The following is a 20806-nucleotide window of genomic DNA, read 5'->3' as shown; positions in this document are numbered from 1 at the left end:
CCCTGTTGCCTGGCATCCGCGGTGCGTGGATCGCGCCGGTTACTCGAACGTGCCGGTTATCCGAGAGCTGTACTTGGGGTTCACCAAGTTTTCCAAGTGAGGTCCGTGTGCTGCAACGCCGCGTTGTTGCTTTCACGACGCGAATTGGATGCAAGGCGATGGCTCATGGGTCGGGGAACGCTTTTTTTTTCGTCACCTCGGACGCAAATTGGATGCGACTCGATCGAGCGAACGGAGACTACGGCGTCTGGCTGCCCTGGCGCACCCTCGCACAACAAGGCACTGGGATGCTGCTGGATGCTTCTAGATGCTACCCACGCGCCTCGCGGTTTTATTTGGCCTACGTGCAGCCCTTTGTCAGTCCACCGCTGGATGAGGGCCTCGCCACGCCGTCTGGCGTGGGTTTGGAAGGGAGCGATATAACTTGGGGAGCGCGGTACAGTACAACGATGGATGTTGTTGCATTGCCCTCCGCTCTCCGCAGTGTAGCACCACAGCAGCAGCAGCCTGTAGCAGTCTGCTGTGTGCGGTCGTCACCAACGTACAAGTGCTTTGCAGGCTTCGCCCTGCTTTGCTTCCGAGGTTTGATGGTATTGGGCGCATGCCGGGAGATTCGATCGTAAGCGAAGTTACTGTCTTGTGTCAAATTGCACAGTCTGCTTCAAGTACACTTGACTCGCAGGGACTCTTGACCGGCGAGCGGCATGCGCGTGATGCGCAATCATAACTTTGGATCGGATTGCCGAAGTAAGTGCGTGTTGTACAGCCTCCTCCACCCAACAGCCAACGGTTGTCACGTGAACGAATCCCGTTCTTAAACGTGCGTTGGATCACTCGGCAGCGCACCGGCGGTGCTGCTAAAGCGGGAGTGTCCGTTCACGCGGATCGCTCGGTGAATCGGCCGAGCCAAAAGAAAATCCGGTTCGGATCGGATTCAGGAACACGCCTCGCGCTTCCAGCAGCACCCCCCCCCACCCCCCCCTCCCGTTGTGTCTCCTTCGTGGGGACATTGGCAACATTTGAAATTTTAAATCCTCCAAAATCGGGTGAGGGAGAAGGAGGTGGGGGGGGAAACATTTGCCAGCTGCGTGAATCCGCGGGGCGCGTCAGAGCTCAAGGCCTCGTCTCGTACCCCCCTGTCCCCCGTGCGCCGCCCACACCCTCGCCGTGGCTCCTTCCGCAGGTACGGCTTGGAGTGCCTCTTCAGGTTCTACAGCTACGGGCTGGAGAAGAAATTCCGGGTGGAAATATTCCAAGACTTCCAGGCGGAGACGGTTCGCGACTACGAAGCAGGTGCGCTGCTGGGGCGGGGTCGCGGGTCACGGGACATGGGATCGCGGGTCACGGGTCGTAGGTCACGGGTCACGGGTCACCCCTTTGGTGCGTCTGCCGGCGGGCATGGCCGGCGGGGTTGAGAGGCGTTTGGCCTGGCATGGAGAGGGCGGCGCGACTAGAGGTGTGCACCCGTGCGTGGTTGCCGCCTTTGGAGCGGTAAAACGTTTCCCCGGCGCGTCGTCGTTTTCTCCTCTTGCGCGCGTAGGGGTTGTTGCTCCAGGTCTACTTTCATATCCAGCCCACGGACCGAGTCGACGATCTGTCGACTAAAATGGCTCCACAGTGCAGCCGCATGCGGCAGCGTAGCCGCCAAGGACAAAGATCCCCCGCGTAGTTTAACACGTAGGCTTTATTATGAATTGTGAATCCCCCGCGTAGCCTTGATGGACTGTCGGGGCAAGTGCTGTTAGCGAGCAGTGCCTGTGAAGGCCGGCACGGCACACGAGGGGGTGGGTGGCCAGCACCACGCCCGGCCAACTTTGTCTCCCACGTGGCGACGTTTACACATCGCACCAGGTACTCATTTCAGTCGGCCGAGGGGAAGCCCGGGAACCGATTCAGATAATTGTCACCGGTGTTGGCCGTAAATGGGAATCAAACTCCGGTTGCCGGGTTCATAGCTCAGCACGCTAACCGTTACACTACCGCTCCCCATAGGAGAAGCCCAGGACCAATTCAGATAATCGTCACTGGTGTTGTTGGCCGTAAGCGGGAATCTAACTCGGGTCGCCGGGTCCGTAGCGCAGCGCACTTACTGCCACCAGTCCCCACCACCCGCCCAGCTCCTTCAGTGCCTGCTCACGGCACTCACAAGGAGTTGGCCAGATAATTGTGCGTGCTTGTGTGGGGTGACTGCATGTGCGCACGTGTGTGGGGAGCGGTGGTGCAGCGGTTAGCGCCACGCTGCGCTGTGAACCCGGTGACACGAGTTCGATTCCCGCTCACGGCCAACAGCAGTGACGATTATCTGAACCGGTCCCGGGCCTCCCCTAGGTCGACTCAGCCTCAAATGAGTACCTGGTGCGGTGTAGTAAACATTGCCACTAGGGAGACAAAGGCGGTCGGGCGTGGTGCTGGCCACCCACCCCCTCATGGACCGTTCCGGCCTTCAAAGGTGTTCGCTAACAGCACTTGCCCCTACAGTCTGTTAAGGCTATACGGATGATCTTTGTCTTTTGTCAACAGGCAGTGTGGCGGAGAGGTAGTGTAGTGGTTAGCGCACTGCGCTATCAACCCAGTGACCTGTCTTCGATTCCTGGTCGGCGGGTAAGATCATTGGGGAATACGTGAACCGGTCCTGGGCCGCCGATAGGTCAACTCGGCCTTATACGAGTACGTGGTGCAGTGTGTCAGAGAGGCAAATGCGGCCGGGCGTGGTCCTTACCACACCACTCCCTAGTGCGCCATGCCGGCCTTAATAGGTGTTCACTAACTGCACTTGCCCCAGCGGTTTGTACGACTAAAGGGGAGATCTTTGTACGTGTGTGCGGTGGTGTAGCGGTTTGCACGCTGCACTATGAACCCGGTGACCCGAGTTCGATTCCCGCTCACGGCCAACAACACCAGTGATTGTCTGAATCGGTACTGGGCCTCCCCGAGATTGACTCAAATAAGTGCCTGGTGTGATGCGCAAACATCGCCACACTGGAGACAAAGACGGCCGGGCGTGGTGCTGGCCACCCACCCCCTCGTGTGTTGTGCCGGCATTCATTTGCTCCAACAGTCTATTCAGGCTATATGGAGGATCTCTGTCTTCGTAGGTATGTCGAACTTCTTTCGCACCGTGCATAGCCAACCGTGCTTAATTGAAGGTGCACACACCTGTGTGTGCACGCGCATTATATTGGCTGTGAGCGAATGTATTGCGTGTGTTTTAACATGTAAGCTTTCACTGCCAATATTCATAATAAAGGTTTTGGATCGCGTAAGCATAAATGTGTCGTAACCCTCCACCACCCGACACAGCCAGTAAGCCAGTAAGGTTTTGTATAGTGTATAGTAGTGTAGTGTATAGTGTAGTTTATAGTAGTATAATGTATAGTGTAGTGTATAGTAGTATAGTGTATATTGTAGTATAACTACTTCAGCCCACCGGTGTGTTGGAGAGTAAATCCACAACATTTAGAATTTGAGTAGCGTGCCGTTTCGCTGGTAATTACATCAACCAGCATCATCGAGCAAAAATTTGTGGAATTTCTCCCCAGCACGCCGGTGGGCTAAATCAACTTATTGGCGAGTTGTTTAGGTGACAAACCTTACCGGGTGGCGGAGGGTTACAACACATTTATATTGACGCGATCGAACCCAAACAACTTTATTAAGTATTGCGTGTGTTTGAATACATACACACACACACGCATGCGTGTGTACAGGCCAGCTGTACGGACTGGAGAAGTTCTGGGCCTACCTCAAGTACTCCCAGGCCAAGCACGTGGACACGGACGCGCGGCTGCAGGAATACCTGCGCAGCTTCAAGAGGCTGGAGGACTTCCGAGTGGTCGTAAGAGCCTCCCCCTCGACACCGGCGGGAGCGTCTGAGTAAAACGAGCACTCCTCGTTAACATTCGGGAGGGCGGCGAGAAGCGGCCCCAACAACCATCGGGCCAAGCTCTGTGGCCCAGTCTTTTTTTTGTGACACGTTGGCCAACTCGGTCTGCGGGCCTTTCTACGCGCGTCGCTCTTTTACTGTTTTGCTAAGTTGGATTCCCAGCCACGGCTCGCATCAACGATGAGTGTGACATTTGAACCAGTCCTGAGCAACCCTTCCACCCCCACACTCCTCTCTCCCCCCTCCCATCACCCCCACCCCCCCACCCTCCCATCACCAGCCTGCACTGCACTGACCGGGGTGGTGAAGTATCACGTTCAGACAACGCCGTGTGATCCACACAGCATTGGGATGCCTTCATCCAGCTGTGGATTGACCATAGTCTACTTTGTCTCATTGGGGTTCTCATCTGCTTGTCAACGTGATGGATCTATATTTTTAGAACGTACGGAAAAGTACAGCGGTTGTACGCTTTGATGTCACTGCAGGGCGCGTGGCCACAATTTTCGATTCCCTTTTTGCACCGTAACAAAACGGCGTTCGGCGCGCAATCGACAACCCACGAGCCGTTTTCGTGTTTTGAGCCGCGTCTTCGAACGAGCGAGCGAGCGAGCGAGCTAACGAAGGGAAACCTTTTTATCTCTCCGTCCGCCAGCCCCCCATCGGAGAGGATGGCGGCCGAAGGAAACCGCCCGGACCGCCGGCGCCAAGCGGGGCGGCGGCGCCAAGCGGAGCGGCGGCGGCGGCGGCGGAGGCACCCGTCAGGCGGGGGGCGGCGGCGGTGTTTGGCGCCAGGCCGGGCCCCGGCGTGGGCGGCGGCGCCCGCGCGGCCGCTCGCGCTCCCCGCTCGGTGGGAACGACGGCGGCGGCGTCGCAGCGAGCGGCCGATCGTCCCGCCGCCGCCGCCGCCGCCGCCGCCGCCGCCGACCGACAGAGTTCCGCCGACGTCACTGCCGATGTCGCCGTCCGGGCCCCGGAACGGGATGCGCGGCCGCGATCCCAGAATGCACTTGGAGCCGCCGCGGCCCCCGCCGCCGCAGCTGGCACCCCCCTGTAGCTGCGCGACGCGGAAGGGAGACTCGGGAGCGGGAGAAGTCGGGGACGCGTCCTCCTGCGACGACCGCGATGATGATGATGATGATGATGACGCGCTTGCAAGCGTCGGGGGGGGTGGGAACACCCCCGCCAACGGACGAACTGTGAAGCCGAAAGCGTGCGGCTGTTAAATTCAAGAAATGGGGACAAAAACAGACACGGGACAACCAAACAACAAGGGAACAATTCTGGCAAGAAGAGCTTCTCCTCCCCCTCTGTTGTAGGCAATAGTTTGCTTGGCACCCGGCTCGTTTTCGACGCGAGTGGGCCGAACGGCCGCCCCCCCGACTGCACGTCAGCTCCGGATTCCGTCCTCCCCTCGCGCCCTTCCCGCCCTCGCCGCTTTCCAACGACGAGCGGCGGCGTCTCCGGCGCACGACGGGGGGCGACAGCGGGTGGGCGACGGAGGCGGCCCTTCGTTCCGCGTCACGTCGGAACGTCGCGCAGAGGGGACAAGGGAAAAATTTGGCCTGCGACCCGCTCTGGTGCTTTTTGTTTCAGCGTCGCTCGACAGATCCACGTGCCCGGGATTCCTGTTCGGCGGTGGAGCAAACACGCCGTTCCGTGCCTTGCGGTTGACGGTGACGCAAACCGCGGTGGTGACGCGGTGGCGGGTGGTGGGCTTGACGTCAGGTGACATCGGCTAACTCCGGGTGGAGCCTCGCCGACGACGACGAAAATGCCTCGAGCGCAGAGAAGTTTAGAAAGCGGAGTAATATATTACCTAAAAACAAAATAGAGATGGGAAAGCTCTAAAAAAAACCTTAACTAATATATCCAATTTTTCCCCGACTGCTCCGAATGCGTTTAAATTATCTTAAAATGACTACGTACGTCGAGATGATTATATTAAGCTTCTTTTTTTTATATAAGCCAAGGTTGGATGGAATGTTCACTCTTCACTTCAATGCCAACCCTGCCAAGGATAAACAAAACAAAAACATTTGCGAGGTTAGGCTTGCTTTTTTAGCGAATTCCATTCAGATGTCGGGACGATGCCAAGGCGCCGCCGCCGCCGCCGCCGCGTCTGATTAGGACCCCCACCAACGTGAGGGGCATCACTTCCAGGGCTCGGGCGATTTGAAAATCGCGTACCGCGGATTCCAGAGGTCGCTGGAGGCCTCGGCACATGGGGGCCGTGCTTTGCTGCCGGAAGCAAGCTTCCCCTGCCGCGCAAGCCAGCGAGAGCGCACGCGGTTGGCTACGTACGGCGCGAAAGAAGGTTCGGCGCACGCACGCACGCACGCACGCACGCACGCGGGAGCGCGAAGATGTGAGCGTACGCAAGCGTGGGACAATCCGGAACCACGGGGATGTGGGAGCGGAGCCGAGCGTTGTGTGACGGGCGACGTCCGCGTGGCCGACCCGAGACGCGGGGGAGGGGGAGCTGCGCGCGCTGGTGAAGGGGGAGGGGGCGGCGGCGGGGGGGGGGGGGTGCCGAATTGGCGCTGCTCGCGGGGGGGACGGCAAGACGGCGCAGCCTCCGAAGGACGTGGCCCACCGTGGCCACGAGCGGCCACGTCACGAGGGACGCCGCCCGCCGCCGCTGCTGCTTTCCCGACGAGGACGGCTGAATTTGAAAACCCACCCCCAATGTGTTTCTTTTTGGGCAAGAAAAATAACAAAAATGTGGGCACACGCTTCCACGCACGCAGCAGCCCTCCCCCCGCCACCGCCGGCGTTGTCGCGAGGCCGATTTAAGGGGCGCTCGAGACATCGCGATCGCGCCTCCGCTCGACGCCTCCCTGCGAGCAGAGAGCCCCCTCCGCCGAGGCGCGACGACGGAGACGTCATCATTAGACCTCCTTTGCCAGTACCAACATATAATAATAGGGTTTTTCCCCTTTTTTCTGGCAACAAAACTGAAACCTTTCTACAAGGATTCATGTCTGCATTAACCACAATACCTGCAGTCAAAATGCGTTTCCCAAGGGAACCTCACGAAGCTGCAGTTTCCCATCGACGACGACGACGACGACGACGATCCCTTCCCGCCCCCCCGCCCGCGTTTACCATCCCGCGACGCGTTCCTGCGCTTGTGTTTTGTTTGCTGGTGACGGCGCGGGACGGACGGACGGACGGCCGGACGGACGCTCTGACGAACGCACAGAGGGATGGACGAATGGACACATGGATGGACGCATGCACGGATGGACGCAGGGATGCACACACGGATGGACGAATGCACACACAGACAGACGCATGGATTGACACACGGACGGACACACGGACAGACACACAGACGGACACACGGACAGACACACGGACGGACACACGGATAGACAGATGAACGCACGGATGGACACACGGACGGACCTCTGACCCGATGTGGGGACGCGACCACCGTGGCATCGGTTGGAGTGGCGACGCCCCCCCCCCCCGCCTTCTATTTGCGGCCCAGCTCCTGGGGCCCCCCCCCTCCATCACGTGGACCCTGGTGTGGTGCCAACCGCCTGAACACTCCACCATAGCTGGTAGCAGTCCCCCCCCCCCAAGTGAGCAAAATGTCCACATTCCTATGGCGGGGAGGGTTGCCCCCCGTGCTGCCACGCACGATACAAGTGCCCGGTGACCACCGCTGAGAGACGTGATGGGCTGCGTGTGTGAGGGTTGCGAGGCCGCGGTGCCACGCGGCCCATGATGTCAGCCTGTCTGTTAGAGGCGTTCTCTCAGTCTCCCTCGATCCACGCGGTATCATTTTACCCCGGGCGTTGGACTGACCACCGCGCGCACACACACACACAAAGCGCACACGGAACGGAACTTTTAGTTTCCTGGGCAGGCGGCCGCTCGTCGTGCGCTTCACGTTAAATCTACGTCTCGTTGCTCAACAAGGTGTTTGCATCGCTGCCATTGCGGCCGACCCGGGGGTGCTTCGGTTCTGCCTAATCTGTGCGTCGTAATGATACCGCTATTGTTCTCTTGGAGACATAACGACTGAAAACCCTTCCGTTGAAATATATGTTGACATTCGACGAAAAATGGAAACTGGCGATTGTCGAACGCAACGGGCTGGGGGGGGGGGGACCGCAGGAGACTTTTCTACGAGAGTAGCCGGGAGTGGATACTAAGCCAACCACGCACGGACGCCGTGCTTGTCGCGAACCGCAAAAGTAAACTCGTGTGCTCTTGCTTCCGCCGGCGATCATCTGACAAGATCTATACGATTTATCCACCGTCTGACATGATCGCCACGGTGGCTAGGAGATGTCAACTCCCTCACCTGGTATGCAGGAGTTCGTGAGTTCGATCCCGACCCTGACGCCCCGCTGTATATTTGGAGTTTGCGTGTCTCTCCCCGTGATCGCGTGGATTTTTTTCCCTCCACATTTGTAATCGACGTCACGTGTTTGGAGTATTTGGCCACTTCGCTGAGCTGTCATTTGTGATGGCCAGGTGGCTTCTGGTAAGAAACAGCGCTGCATTGCTCAGTGTGCCTGACCTGGTAAAATAAAAAAAAGTGTAAAAATTGCGCGTGACGGCAGCGGCAGCAGTGTGCTCATCAGCTCGATGCCACGGTCGAGGTCTGCTGCCACCGGCCACGACAAGAGGGCTTCAGGAGAGAGAGTTCGCGTCGTTCCTCCTCTGTTGAGCGAGCAATGCCAGCGACATTGAGCCGATCCACTCGAAGACCTCGTCCCCCAATCTGCACGTGGCCGTTACAAAAAGGGCCCCTTTTATTGTCGGCATTCAGCTCCACCCACCGCACCTGGGTGCGTCTCGCCGACACCCGTTTCTCCCGCTCGCCGGCGGCACGAGTTTGTGTTTGGGGCGACCGCGAAGACTCCCGCCACCGGCTCTCAACCCCCCCCCCCCCCCATCGGGTCACCGATGGCGAGTGCGGTGAAAGGAAGATGCAACCGCACGCGGCTCGCTCGGGCACATCTGTGATCTTTTATTTGCATCATCTTTGTCAGCGTTCACGATCCATCCCGCTGCTGCGTGGATGGGCCTCCTCAGTCCGTCGCCGCCTCTGTCTGGGCCCTGCGGTGCGACGCGACCGGTTGGCTGCCCACGCGCGAGCCCGCCGCGTCGCCGCTTTTCCCTTCCTTTGGCCGTCTCCCGCTCCTTTCCTTCGTCTCGACCACTGCCCGCCGTCCCTGCTGAGCGATGTTGTCGTGCCCAAGCCCCGCTTACATTTTTCCGTGGCGTGGCGAAGGGCGGCAGTTTTGAAACTGCTTCTGTAAAAAAAAAAAAAATCGATAATTTGCAGCGATTGTCCTCTGAAGCCGTTATAAGAAACGTTTCCTGGACCAAGCGCGGCTGTTAATGTTTTAAAATTCCCCAGCGTGTCCCCCGCAATGCACCTTGTGTCGTGACGCGGCTTAAGTGCCGTCTCCCGCAATGCACCATGCGTCTCAGTATAGTTTTAACATTTTTAACATTTACATTCATAACCACAGTGGCGTGGACAGCTCATGTCCGGAAATCCTGGGGGTGGGGGGGGGGGGAACTTCAAATTACCTTTCTCTCATGAACGAAGCTCTCGACAAGACGGGCAATGGACATTGCTGGGTCACCCCTAAGCATGCATCTTCTAGAAAATAAGAGAATTGTTCTGAGGTCGCATCCTTGACAAACAAAATAAACCTCGCATCTCTCAAAAATAGTTTTTTTTTACGAGCAGTTAGGTGATTTTTTTCTTTCCTTAAATGTTTGCGCGCATTCTTGAGACTTCGCGACCCCCTCCAGACCTCCGTTTGGATATCACGCGCGCGACCGCCCCTTGCGAAAATCGACGCCGGTGCGGGTCGCGGGGTTTTACGCGACCACGTGTTTTTTGCCCCTCCACGTCGGTCAGGCGTCGAGGGGGGGGGGGGGGGGAGGACCGTAGAAATACAGCACAACAGAGGACGGCGTCGGCGCCGCCCACGGTAGCCCTTGCAGCCTCGGGGAATGCCGATCTGCTGCCCCCCCCCCCCCCCGGTGGCGGTCGCTTCGCCTTGGGAACTACCCAAGCCCAGCTTTGGCTTTGCCCCGCGATCAGACGAGAGAGTCGCGGGGGGCATTCGGGGCCCACCGGGTCGGTTCGTAAAGGGCCCGGGGCGCTCCTCGTGAACGTTTGGTGATGTTGATCGATGCTGTGCGCTCTTTCGCTTGGGATGCATTCATTTTTTGGTTGTTCACCGCAGCGCCTTGGCGATGCCCCAATACATTGTGGCTTGTTTACAAAGAGGACACGGTAGTTTAGTGCGAGCGTGTGACTGTGTGTGTGTCGCCATGAAATTTTGGAGGGCAGTTGTGGAGTGAGTATCGAGTTTCCCATACCTTGGCAGTGTGCTCATGACCGGCTACGGTTTAACAGCAGAGGTCTCACTCCGAATCAGTCGAGCGGCTTATTTTCATCGGTTGCGTAACGCTGTGAGCTACCTGGTCTGTCGCTCCGCACAAAGCTTCAGGTCTTCTTGGTCACAGTCATTCCCTCCCTTCTCTACGCTTGTGAAACGTGGACCCCCCCCTAATGAACATTTCGGCTGGGCTGCCTACGATCCATCCTGGGTTTAACCAGGCTGGAATGTGTGAGGAGCTCACAAATATCAGAATCAGAAAGGGTTTTATTCGCCATGAAAGTTCACACCGACACGGAATTTACTTTGGCAGGATAGTGCATACATTCAACATATAGGAATCTAAAATCTTAAATAAGTTTAAAACAAGTCTTACTATAATAAGGGTTAGAAGTCTAACTAATACCAAGGGGCTGAAGTATATAAAATTGAATAAATATCGAATATAAAATAGCTGTAAGATGTAATTTAAAAAGAAAAAATACAAATAGGTTAACATAGTTAATATCGGCAAGGTGTCATTATGTAGATAAAATATTAAAATCAGTGTAAGCCCTTGGCCTTGTTTAACAGGCCAGCAGCAGATGGGAAGAAACTGTTTTTATGGCGTGAGGTTTTGGTCCTGATGGACCGAAGCCTTCTGCTGGAGGGGAGTAGCTGAAACAGAGAGTGTCCAGGGTGGGAGGAATCGGCCACAATCTTCCTCGCTCGCCTCATGGTCCTTGTATGCAGGTCCTCGAGGGTTGGTAGATTGCAGGCAATCACCTTCTCAGCAGTGTGGATGATACGCTCCAGTCTGCTCTTGTCCTTGGCAGTGGCAGCAGCGTACCAGATGGTTATGGAGGAGGTGAGGATGGATTCAATGATTGCTGTATAGAATTGCACCATCATTGTCTTTGGCAGGTTGAATTTCTTCAGCTGCCGTAGAAAGTACATCCTCTGTTGAGCTCTCTTGGTGAGGGAGCTGATGTTCAGTTCCCACTTGAGGTCCTGGGAGAGAATAGTGCCCAGGAAGCGGAAGGACTCTACAAATTGACTGGGGAGTCTAACAGGGTGATGGGGGTGAGTGGGGCTGTATTCTTCCTGAAGTCCACAACCATCTCAACTGTCTTTAGAGCATTTAGCTCTAAGTTGTTATTGCTACACCAGGTCACCAGGTTGTCAGCTTCCCACCTATAGTCAGACTCATCCCCACCAGAGGTCAGCCCAATAAGGGTGGTGTCGTCCGCAATCTTCAAGAGTTTGACGGACAGATGATTGGAGGTGCAGCTGTTGGTATACAGGGAGAAGAGCAGTGGGGAAAGGACGCAGCCCTGAGGAGTTCCGGTGCTGATGGACCTGGAGTCAGAGACTTGTGTTCCCAGCTTAACGCACTGCTTCCTGTCAGACAGGAAGTCTGTGAACCACCTGCAGGTGGAGTAGGGCACGTTCAGCTGGAAGAGCTTGTCCTGAAGCAGGGCAGGGATGATGGTGTTGAAGGCAGAGCTGAAGTCCACAAACAGGATCCTAGCGTAGGATGCTGGGGCGTCCAGATGCTGTAGGGTGAAGTGGAGGGCCATGTTAACTGTGTCGTCCACAGACCTGTTGGCTCTGTAGGCAAACTGAAGGGGGTCCAGGAGAGGGTCTGTGATGGCTTTGAGGTGTGCCAGGACCAGGCGCTCAAAAGACTTCATTACCACAGATGTAAGGGCGACCGGTCTGTAATCATTTAGTCCTGTTGGCCTTAGCTTTTTGGGCACAGGGATGATGGTGGAGGACTTGAGACAGGCTGGCACATGGCATGTCTCCAGGGAGGTGTTAAAGATGTTGGTGAACACCGAAGACAGCTGGTCAGCACAGTGCCTGAGGGTGGCTGGAGAGACAGAGTCCGGCCCGGCTGCTTTGCGTGGATTCTGCCTCTTGAAAAGTCTATTAACTTCTCCCTCCTGAAAGGAGAGAGTCGTCTCTGTAGTATGGGTGGGGGATGGGGCCTCTTGGGTGGGAAGGGGTAGTTCAGGACAGTCCAATTGTCTTTCAAATCTGCAGTAGAACTCGTTCAGGTCGTTGGCTAGGCGGGAGTCGTTAGTGGTGTGGGGGGCTCTGGGTTTGTAGTTGGTGATCTGCCTGAGCCCTCTCCAGACAGAAGCAGAGTCGTTAGTAGAGAACTGGTGTTTTAGTCTCTCTGAGTACAGTCGTTTAGCCTTTCTCACCACTTTGCTAAACCTGTTCTTCGACTACTTGAAAGATGTGGACAAAGTCCCATCGGTGAGCTCCTCCGGCAGGCAAGGCTGCGTTGTCTGGGCCATGTAGCCCGCATGCCCAGTCACCGCATGCCCAAACAGCTTTTGTTCGGCCGGATCGAGGGGGCTAAACGGGCGCGGCACGGGCTAGAGAAGAGATGGAGTGACGTGGTACAGGAGGATGTGGAGCTGAGTGGACTTGCCGATGACTGGCACCAGCGGTGTGAAGATCGGCCTCTGTGGAGGAGGCTCGTGAAGGACGCTACTGGGCAGTTGGAGGCAGTCGCCCTCCAACAACAACGGAGGGCAGAGGAGCGACGCTCACAACAATGAGCGGAGTGCCGGGTAGCTAAAGCACAGCAAGTTGGCACAGTAGGGGGCACAGGTGGTGCATCAGCCAGTCATCTCAGTCGACCCGTGGCATCTGGGTCTGCCCTGTGACCTGCCAGCGGGCGTTCGACACTTCACGTGGCCTCAAGGTGCACCTGGCCTGGCACAAGCGTCGTGGTGGCGGTCGTCGTGCTCGCTAAAGAGCACTTGGCCCCCAAAAGTCTGTGAAGGCTATACAGGTGATCTTTGTCGCCTGTGTGTACATTATTCCTGCTTTAGAACAGAGTATCTATATTTTTTCGTGGCAGCCCATTTACGATCACCGTTGCCCACCTGAGCCGCAGCGCCGATGCGATCGGACGGTCGGGTTATTTATTTTGAACGATTTTAACGTGACACACACACATATATATTTGATTTTCTCGTCTACCATTCGCGTACCGCCGTTGTGGTCGGTTTTTTTGGGGGGTTTTTTTTTGGGGGGGGGGGGTGGAACGAAGGGTTTGGAAGAAGAAGAAAACAACTCCCACCAACGCGTTCAGGATCTGCGTTTATCGACCCCCACCCACCGCGTCTACATCGCCGCTCCCCCACGCGGTCGGATTGCACGGAAGCGACCGGCGGGAGCTCCTCCAACGTCCTTCCAAGGATCCAGCCGATTAGGGCCCCCCCCCACCAAACCCCGAGGAAAATATAAAACCTTGGCGACTTCAGCTGTGCGCGACAAAAAAAAACCCGCGTGGGTGGCGTGCTTCTCCGCGCCTGTGAAGTCTTCCGCCCTTGGCAGTGCCGGTTGGCGGGTGCTCGCACGCGGGCTGACCGGTCACGTCGCCATCGGCGGCCTTGAAGCCGGCGGTGGAGGCCAACTCTCTACGCAGGACTAACACGGCGGAGGCCAACTCTCTACGCAGGACTAACACGGTGGAGGCCAACTCTCTACGCAGGACTAACACGGTGGAGGCCAACTCTCTACGCAGGACTAACACGGTGGAGGCCAACTCTCTACGCAGGACTAACACGGTGGAGGCCAACTCTCTACGCAGGACTAACACGGTGGAGGCCAACTCTCTACGCAGGACTAACACGGTGGAGGCCAACTCTCTACGCAGGACTAACACGGTGGAGGCCAACTCTCTACGCAGGACTAACACGAGTGAACCGCAGTGGTCTGCTCGTATTTATCCGACCTCGGGAGGAGGATTATTATCACTACGGTGGCCGAGTCGACCGACCGACCGACCGGCCTTAAAAGTGCATCGTCAACCCGGTAGAGTTTCTCTTCTGCCCTGGCCCTGTCGACGAGCGGTCACTCGCCGTGGCGCTCCCTCGGGCACAAGGAGACCCACGTTGTTGTTCATCTTCTCAACTCGGGATCCCTGTTGCGGCGGTGCTCTTGATGCGCTCCATCGTGAACGGCGGCGGTTTTGGACCATCTCGGGCCTCCACCGGCCCTTGGCGTTTCACCACGAGAGTGTGGTGGTGGTGGTGGTGGTGGGGGGCTCATCCTGTGGTCGACTCTTTACGGCGCAGCCAGAGGGGAGCGGGGAGGGGGGGGGGGGGCTTCTGATGCTTGGTCGCGTCCTGACCCTGCTCCTGGCTCGGCCTTGCTGCCGTCACTTTAAATTTGTGGCGTTTGTTGTCACGCGAATGGATGTTGTCTTGGTTCAACATTGGGCGCTGCTCTTGGGCCTCCAAAAGGAGGCGGTGGGAGGGGGGTAGGCGGATCGCTGCAGGATGGGAGTCGCTGGTGGTAGCGATGTGTAAGCGCTTCAGACTGCAAGCCCCCCCCCCCCCGAACTGTACAGATGGCCGTGTGTTGGTTCCGTTGACACACAGACACAAAAACAAAGATTTGCGTCGTACTGCCTGAAAGTTACGAGAAGAAAAACGTCTACATATGAACACTTTTGAAAAATGGTAACGTTTATTGCTGGCAGTTTGTGGTTTCAATTTGTAAGCCTCGGGGTCTTTAAAACTAAACTACAAACAACATTTTGTTTTATTTTTACCAGGTAACGCCCCACTGAGCTGGACAGCTGTTTTTTTTTACAGAAACGACCTTGCCATCACAAGTTATGAGCTGAACGAAGTGGGCTCATGATAACATGGAAATGTATCGCAGCCAAAAAACTCTTAAATGCTACGATGTTGATTCTAAATGTGGAGGGGAAAAATCGGAGGACCCGGACAAAAAAAATCCACGCGAACACTGAGAGCGAGCGAGAGAGAGAGAGAGAGACAAACTCCAAATGTACAGCAGCAGGCATCAGGGTCGGGATTGAGCCCACGACCTCCTGTATACCAGGCGAGGTAGTTAACATCTCCTGGACAGTTGAACGCGTCGGCTTACGCGACCAATATCTACGATGTAGGTCTTTTTTTGTTTGTCAGATCGCGTAAATATGAGGGGCCGTGGATAAATGACGGGGGGGGGGGGGGGTTGAGAAATGTGACGTCACATCAAAATGCGCCACTTTAAATAAATATAGACACCACGGTCTACTTAATTAAATAGATTTTTTAGTAAATGTTTTATCTTACAACATCAGAGTGCAGCGCCACATTAAATACGCACTACAATGACAATCGTTTAAAGCGATTTGAAGCATGTTTTATATTTTTTTGGGGGGGGGGGGGGGCAGAGCTTTGTGACGTCATTTGAGGGGGGGGTCTGACTTTTTGTGACGCCGTGTGACGAGGGGGGGGGTTCAAAAATCGTCCAAAATCGCGTGACGTCATTTATGGACGGCCCCTAATGTGTCGTTACACCCACCACCCGACACAGACTTACTGTAAACGTACTCGGATTGTAAATGTGGATTTACTCCAAACACACCGGTGTGCTGTACTAGTAACGAATTGTCACGTTCTGTGTATGTGACAACAACCTCACTAATTGGCCGTGTCGGGTGGTGGTGGGTTTAACGACACACATTCACGCGATCTAACCCACAAAAAAACACCCTATTATGAATGACATTGGTCGCGAAAACCTCCTACGTCTTAAACTGGCCTTCGGGAACGTTCATTGCGCTCCGGCCTGCAACGTAAAGCGGAAAGCTGTTGCAGAGAGAGACCACCCACCAACAAGTCGATTCTACGGAAGCCAACGCCTCCCTCCACCCCCCCCCCCCCCCCAACATCGATTACCCTTAACCTGCCTGGGTGAATACAGTCAATCGATTATACGGTGCGCGCCGCTGTCCGGCTGTCTCCAACGTTATCCGGTGGTCCAGGGCCGATCCTGGCGAAATCGCCAAAAACCGCTCCAAAGGCTGTGTGGGACCCAGTCCGGCGATCGGCACCAGGTGCGTGAGACCAAGAAAAGTAGCTCTGCTTGATTTCAGTGTCAAATATATATATATGCGGTACGTTGTACGCTGCGAACGACTTAAACGGCGACGATACTTCACGGTGTGTACATCTTTCGCGACTAATAACTACGGCAATAGAAACATTAAATATTCACCGTGCGATGCGGCGAAAAGTTTGCGTGTTAATTCGGAGAGCAGTGGCCTGCATCAGTCCGGCGATCGTCAAACGCAAGTGGTGGTTGTGTTGAAACAAGAGCACTGTGGTTGTACGTACATCACCCCATGATGCAGAATCTTCGAGATCGGAGTAAGTAGGTACGGTCCAGTAAATGGTCACTTTTCACAGGATATTATTTGTTTCTGTGTGGTTTTATTATGCCAATTTCATAGAGCAAACAGAATATTCAACGCTAAAAACAAACACACAACACCTAAAAAAAACATGACGTTATCCACGAAATCTTAATGATCCGACGGGTCGCTCCGCTCTTGCGAAAGTTTTCAGCTCCCCCCCCCCCCTAGGGTTTGTTTGACTCATCGGGGCTTGTGGAAAAGCGCCTCCCGTTGTCACCTGGCCCACGTGACAAGAGCCGGGATCGGGACCACGTCACGCAGACAGTCACACGCGGTGCACGAGTCGCCTCGCACCGGCATCGCACGGGCTGGGAGCCGTACGCGGCATTCCATTCGTTTGAAATTGACAGGAAGGGCGGAATTGTACTACGGCCGTTTTGGCGTGATATCAGAATTGACTTCGCCGTTTGAATAAAAGTTAGTACCGCAAACGAATTTCCACCTAAGAGGGTGTGGTGCTGCTAGCTGGTTTGCTGTGGGTGTGGCTGACGGCTGGGTCTGTTGTTAGTGGTACCACTGGCTTGGTCTGGTGTGAGTGGTACCACTGGCTTGGTCTGTTGTGAGTGGTACCACTGGCTGGGTCTGTTGTGAGTGGTGCCACTGGCTGGATCTGTTGTGAGTGGTACCACTGGCTGGGTCTGTTGTGAGTGGTACCACTGGCTGGGTCTGTTGTGAGTGGGACCACGAGCGAGTCGCTTGACACAACGAGCGAGCCGCTTTACATGCTGAGTGGGCCACTTCGCACAGCGAACTGCTTCACACAGAGTGAGCCGCATACAGAGCGAGCTGCTTTACACAGAGAGAGAGCCAATTCACACAGCAAGCAAGCCACTTCACGCGGAAAGGGAGCCTGTTCACACAGCGAGGGAGCCGCTTTACATGCTGAGCGAGCCACTTCACGTAGAGAGTGAGTCACTTCACACAGAGTGAGACACTTCACACAGATTGAGACACTTCACGCAGCGAGCTGCTTCACACAGAGAGAGACACTTCACACAGAGTGAGACACTTCACACAGAGTGAGTCACTTCACACAGATTGAGACACTTCACACAGAGTGAGACACTTCACACAGAGTGAGTTACTTCACACAGTGAGACACTTCACACAGATTGAGACACTTCACACAGATTGAGACACTTCACACAGACACTTGACACAGTGAGACACTTCACACAGTGAGACACTTCACACAGAGAGCGAGACGCTTCACACAGAGCGAGCCGCTTCACACAGAGCGAGCCACTTCACACAGAGTGAGACACTTCACACAGAGCGAGCCACTTCACGCAGAGTGAGACACTTTACACAGAGAGAGAGACTTCACACAGAGCGAGCCACTTCACACAGAGCGAGTCACTTCACACAGAGTGAGCCACTTCACACAGAGTGAGCCACTTCACACAGAGAGTGAGACACTTCACGCAGAGTGAGCCACTTCACACAGAGAGAGTCACTTCACACAGAGAGTGAGCCACTTCACACAGAGTGAGTCACTTCACACACAGAGTGAGCCACTTCACACAGAGAGTCACTTCACACAGAGAGACACTTCACACAGAGTGAATCACTTCACACAGAGAGCCACTTCACACAGAGTGAATCACTTCACACACAGAGAGACACTTCACACAGAGTGAATCACTTCACACAGAGAGCCACTTCACACAAAGTGAATCACTTCACACACAGTGAGACACTTCACACAGAGCGAGAGACACTTCACACAGAGTGTGCCACTACAGAGTGAGCCGCTTCACACAGAGTGAGTCACTTCACACAGAGAGTGAGACACTTCACACAGAGTGAGTCACTTCACACAGAGAGTGAGACACTTCACACAGAGTGAGTCACTTCACACAGAGAGTGAGACACTTCACACAGAGTGAGTCACTTCACACAGAGAGTGAGACACTTCACACAGAGTGAGTCACTTCACACAGAGAGTGAGACACTTCACACAGAGTGAGTCACTTCACACAGAGAGTGAGACACTTCACACAGAGTGAGTCACTTCACACAGAGAGTGAGACACTTCACACACAGAGTGAGCCACTTCACACAGAGCGAGAGACTTCACAGAGAGAGAGAGACACTTCACACAGATTGACACTTCACACAGTGAGCCACTTCACACAGAGTGAATCACTTCACACAGTGAGTCACTTCACACAGATTGAGACACTTCACACAGTGAGACACTTCACACAGAGTGAATCACTTCACACAGAGCGAGCCACTTCACGCAGAGAGAGACACTTCACACAGAGTGAGACACTTCACACAGATTGAGACACTTCACACAGTGAGCCACTTCACACAGAGTGAATCACTTCACACAGTGAGTCACTTCACACAGAGTGAGACACTTCACACAGTGAGCCCCTTCACACAGAGTGAGACACTTCACACAGAGTGAATCACTTCACACAGAGTGAGACACTTCACAGAGAGTGAGACACTTCACACAGTGAGCCCCTTCACACAGAGTGAGACACTTCACACAGAGTGAATCACTTCACACAGAGTGAGACACTTCACAGAGAGTGAGACACTTCACACAGTGAGACACTTCACACAGAGAGAGAGAGACACTTCACACAGTGAGCCCCTTCACACAGAGTGAGACACTTCACACAGAGTGAATCACTTCACACAGAGTGAGACACTTCACAGAGAGTGAGACACTTCACACAGTGAGACACTTCACACAGAGTGAGACACTTCACACAGAGTGAGACACTTCACAGAGAGTGAATCACTTCACACAGAACGAGCCACTTCACACAGAGAGAGACACTTCACACAGAGAGTAAGACACTTCACACAGAGAGAGACACTTCACAGAGAGTGAATCACTTCACACAGAGCGAGCCACTTCACAGAGAGAGACACTTCACACAGAGAGTGAGACACTTCACAGAGAGAGAGACACTTCACACAAGAGTCAGCTGCTTCACACAGAGAGCGAGCCGCTTTACATGCTGAGCGAGACACTTCACACCAAACATCGGTGGACAGAGACTTTCTGCCGACGCGTGGGTTAGGCTCCCGTTCGAACTCCATTTACCATAAAACTGCAGTTGCAACATTAAAAGCACCCCACTTACAGAAGCACAACATCACCGTGTCTCGACGTTAAACTCACAAGCCACTCTCCACTCAGAAATCACTGCTCGTTCGTTTTACTATAAACTATAACAACTTTAAACTACTTCACATTTTGGCAGGCAAGGCTCACTGAGCTATTGGAGCTCCTTTTCAGAAGCCACCTGGCGATCAACAAATGACAGCCCAATGAAATGGCTCATCACGTGCAAATGTAAAGCAGTCAAATACTCTAAATGCATGTTGACTCTAAATGTGGGGGGGAAAAAACCCAGATATCTAGGCGTCAGGGTTGGGATCGGACCTTCTGAGTAGCAGGCCAAGAGGTGGCTAACACCTCGCAAACGTTTTCGCGCTCATAATGAAAACACAATGCAGTAATGTACAGCCACTTTTGAATGAAGTCCTCCAGACCCCATTGTCAATTGTAAGGTTTGTTTGAGCATACTTCACCACGATGGTCGATGCAGGTTGCTTGAAGGGAGCCCCCACCGAGGGCCCGGGGTCTTCTTCCACCAGGAGTCAAACGCGGGTCTCTGAATTCACAGTGCGGTGCGCTAAGCAACTTGGCCAACCTCTCCACACCAATAATACAGTACACACACGTGTGTGCTCGCGTGCACGTGACAAGCCCTGCTGTCATTCTGCTGCTGGATGAGGGACCTACGCGTGCCATGGCGGGCTGTCTGACCATGCTTCACCAGGCTGGTCATTGCGATTTGGTGAATGTTTGAACGTTGAGCTTAATTCGCACCGTATGCAGCGAACCATGCCAATCGGAGGCACGGGAAACATGTATGTTGGGAGTACTGCCCACCCACGTGCACGCTTACACGGTACAGCGTGCCAAATCGATCTCTGTAAAAATGTGTTTTTTTTGTTACTTCGTCTCTCGCATCCATTATAAAAGGGGCTTTTTTATCGGGTGAGAGATCGCGTCAACATAAATGTGCCGTTAACCCACCAACCACCCGACACGGCCCCAATTGGCAAGGTTTGTAAAGCCTGGTGAAGCAAAACGCCCAACAACAGCCCCCGCACCACAAGCGCAGTGCCCCCCCCCCCCCCAAATAAAACCTTGATTATGAATAATATCGGTGGCGAAAGCCAACTTCTACAGAGTACAACCAATCTCTCACACCGCGGCTCCCAGCGACAAAGTCTCGTTCGACCCGCCGGTGCGGTCACTGATCCCACCACCACCACCGAGGAGAA

General features: G+C 54.8%; 1 protein-coding gene across 1 annotated transcript in view; it reads left to right on the top strand.

The window, feature by feature from the left end:
• LOC116955653 (la-related protein 1B-like) overlaps positions 1-16918 on the top strand; it is a 72984-nt gene extending 56066 nt beyond the window's left edge. Inside the window, exons 17-19 of the mRNA XM_076053538.1 lie at positions 1184-1293; positions 3708-3835; positions 4539-16918. Of these exons, the coding sequence (XP_075909653.1) occupies positions 1184-1293; positions 3708-3835; positions 4539-4940 (640 nt within the window). The 3' untranslated portion in view covers positions 4941-16918. The remainder of the gene's footprint in view (positions 1-1183; positions 1294-3707; positions 3836-4538) is intronic.
• The last annotated feature ends 3888 nt before the right edge of the window (positions 16919-20806 follow it).

This window comes from Petromyzon marinus, chromosome 61 (assembly GCF_048934315.1).
Source record: "Petromyzon marinus isolate PM22_M1 ecotype Great Lakes invasive population chromosome 61, UKy_Petmar_22M1.pri1.0, whole genome shotgun sequence".
Lineage (NCBI taxonomy): Eukaryota > Metazoa > Chordata > Hyperoartia > Petromyzontiformes > Petromyzontidae > Petromyzon > Petromyzon marinus.
The sequence above is the reverse complement of the archived record's forward strand: the minus strand, read 5'-3'. Positions and strand labels throughout refer to the sequence as shown.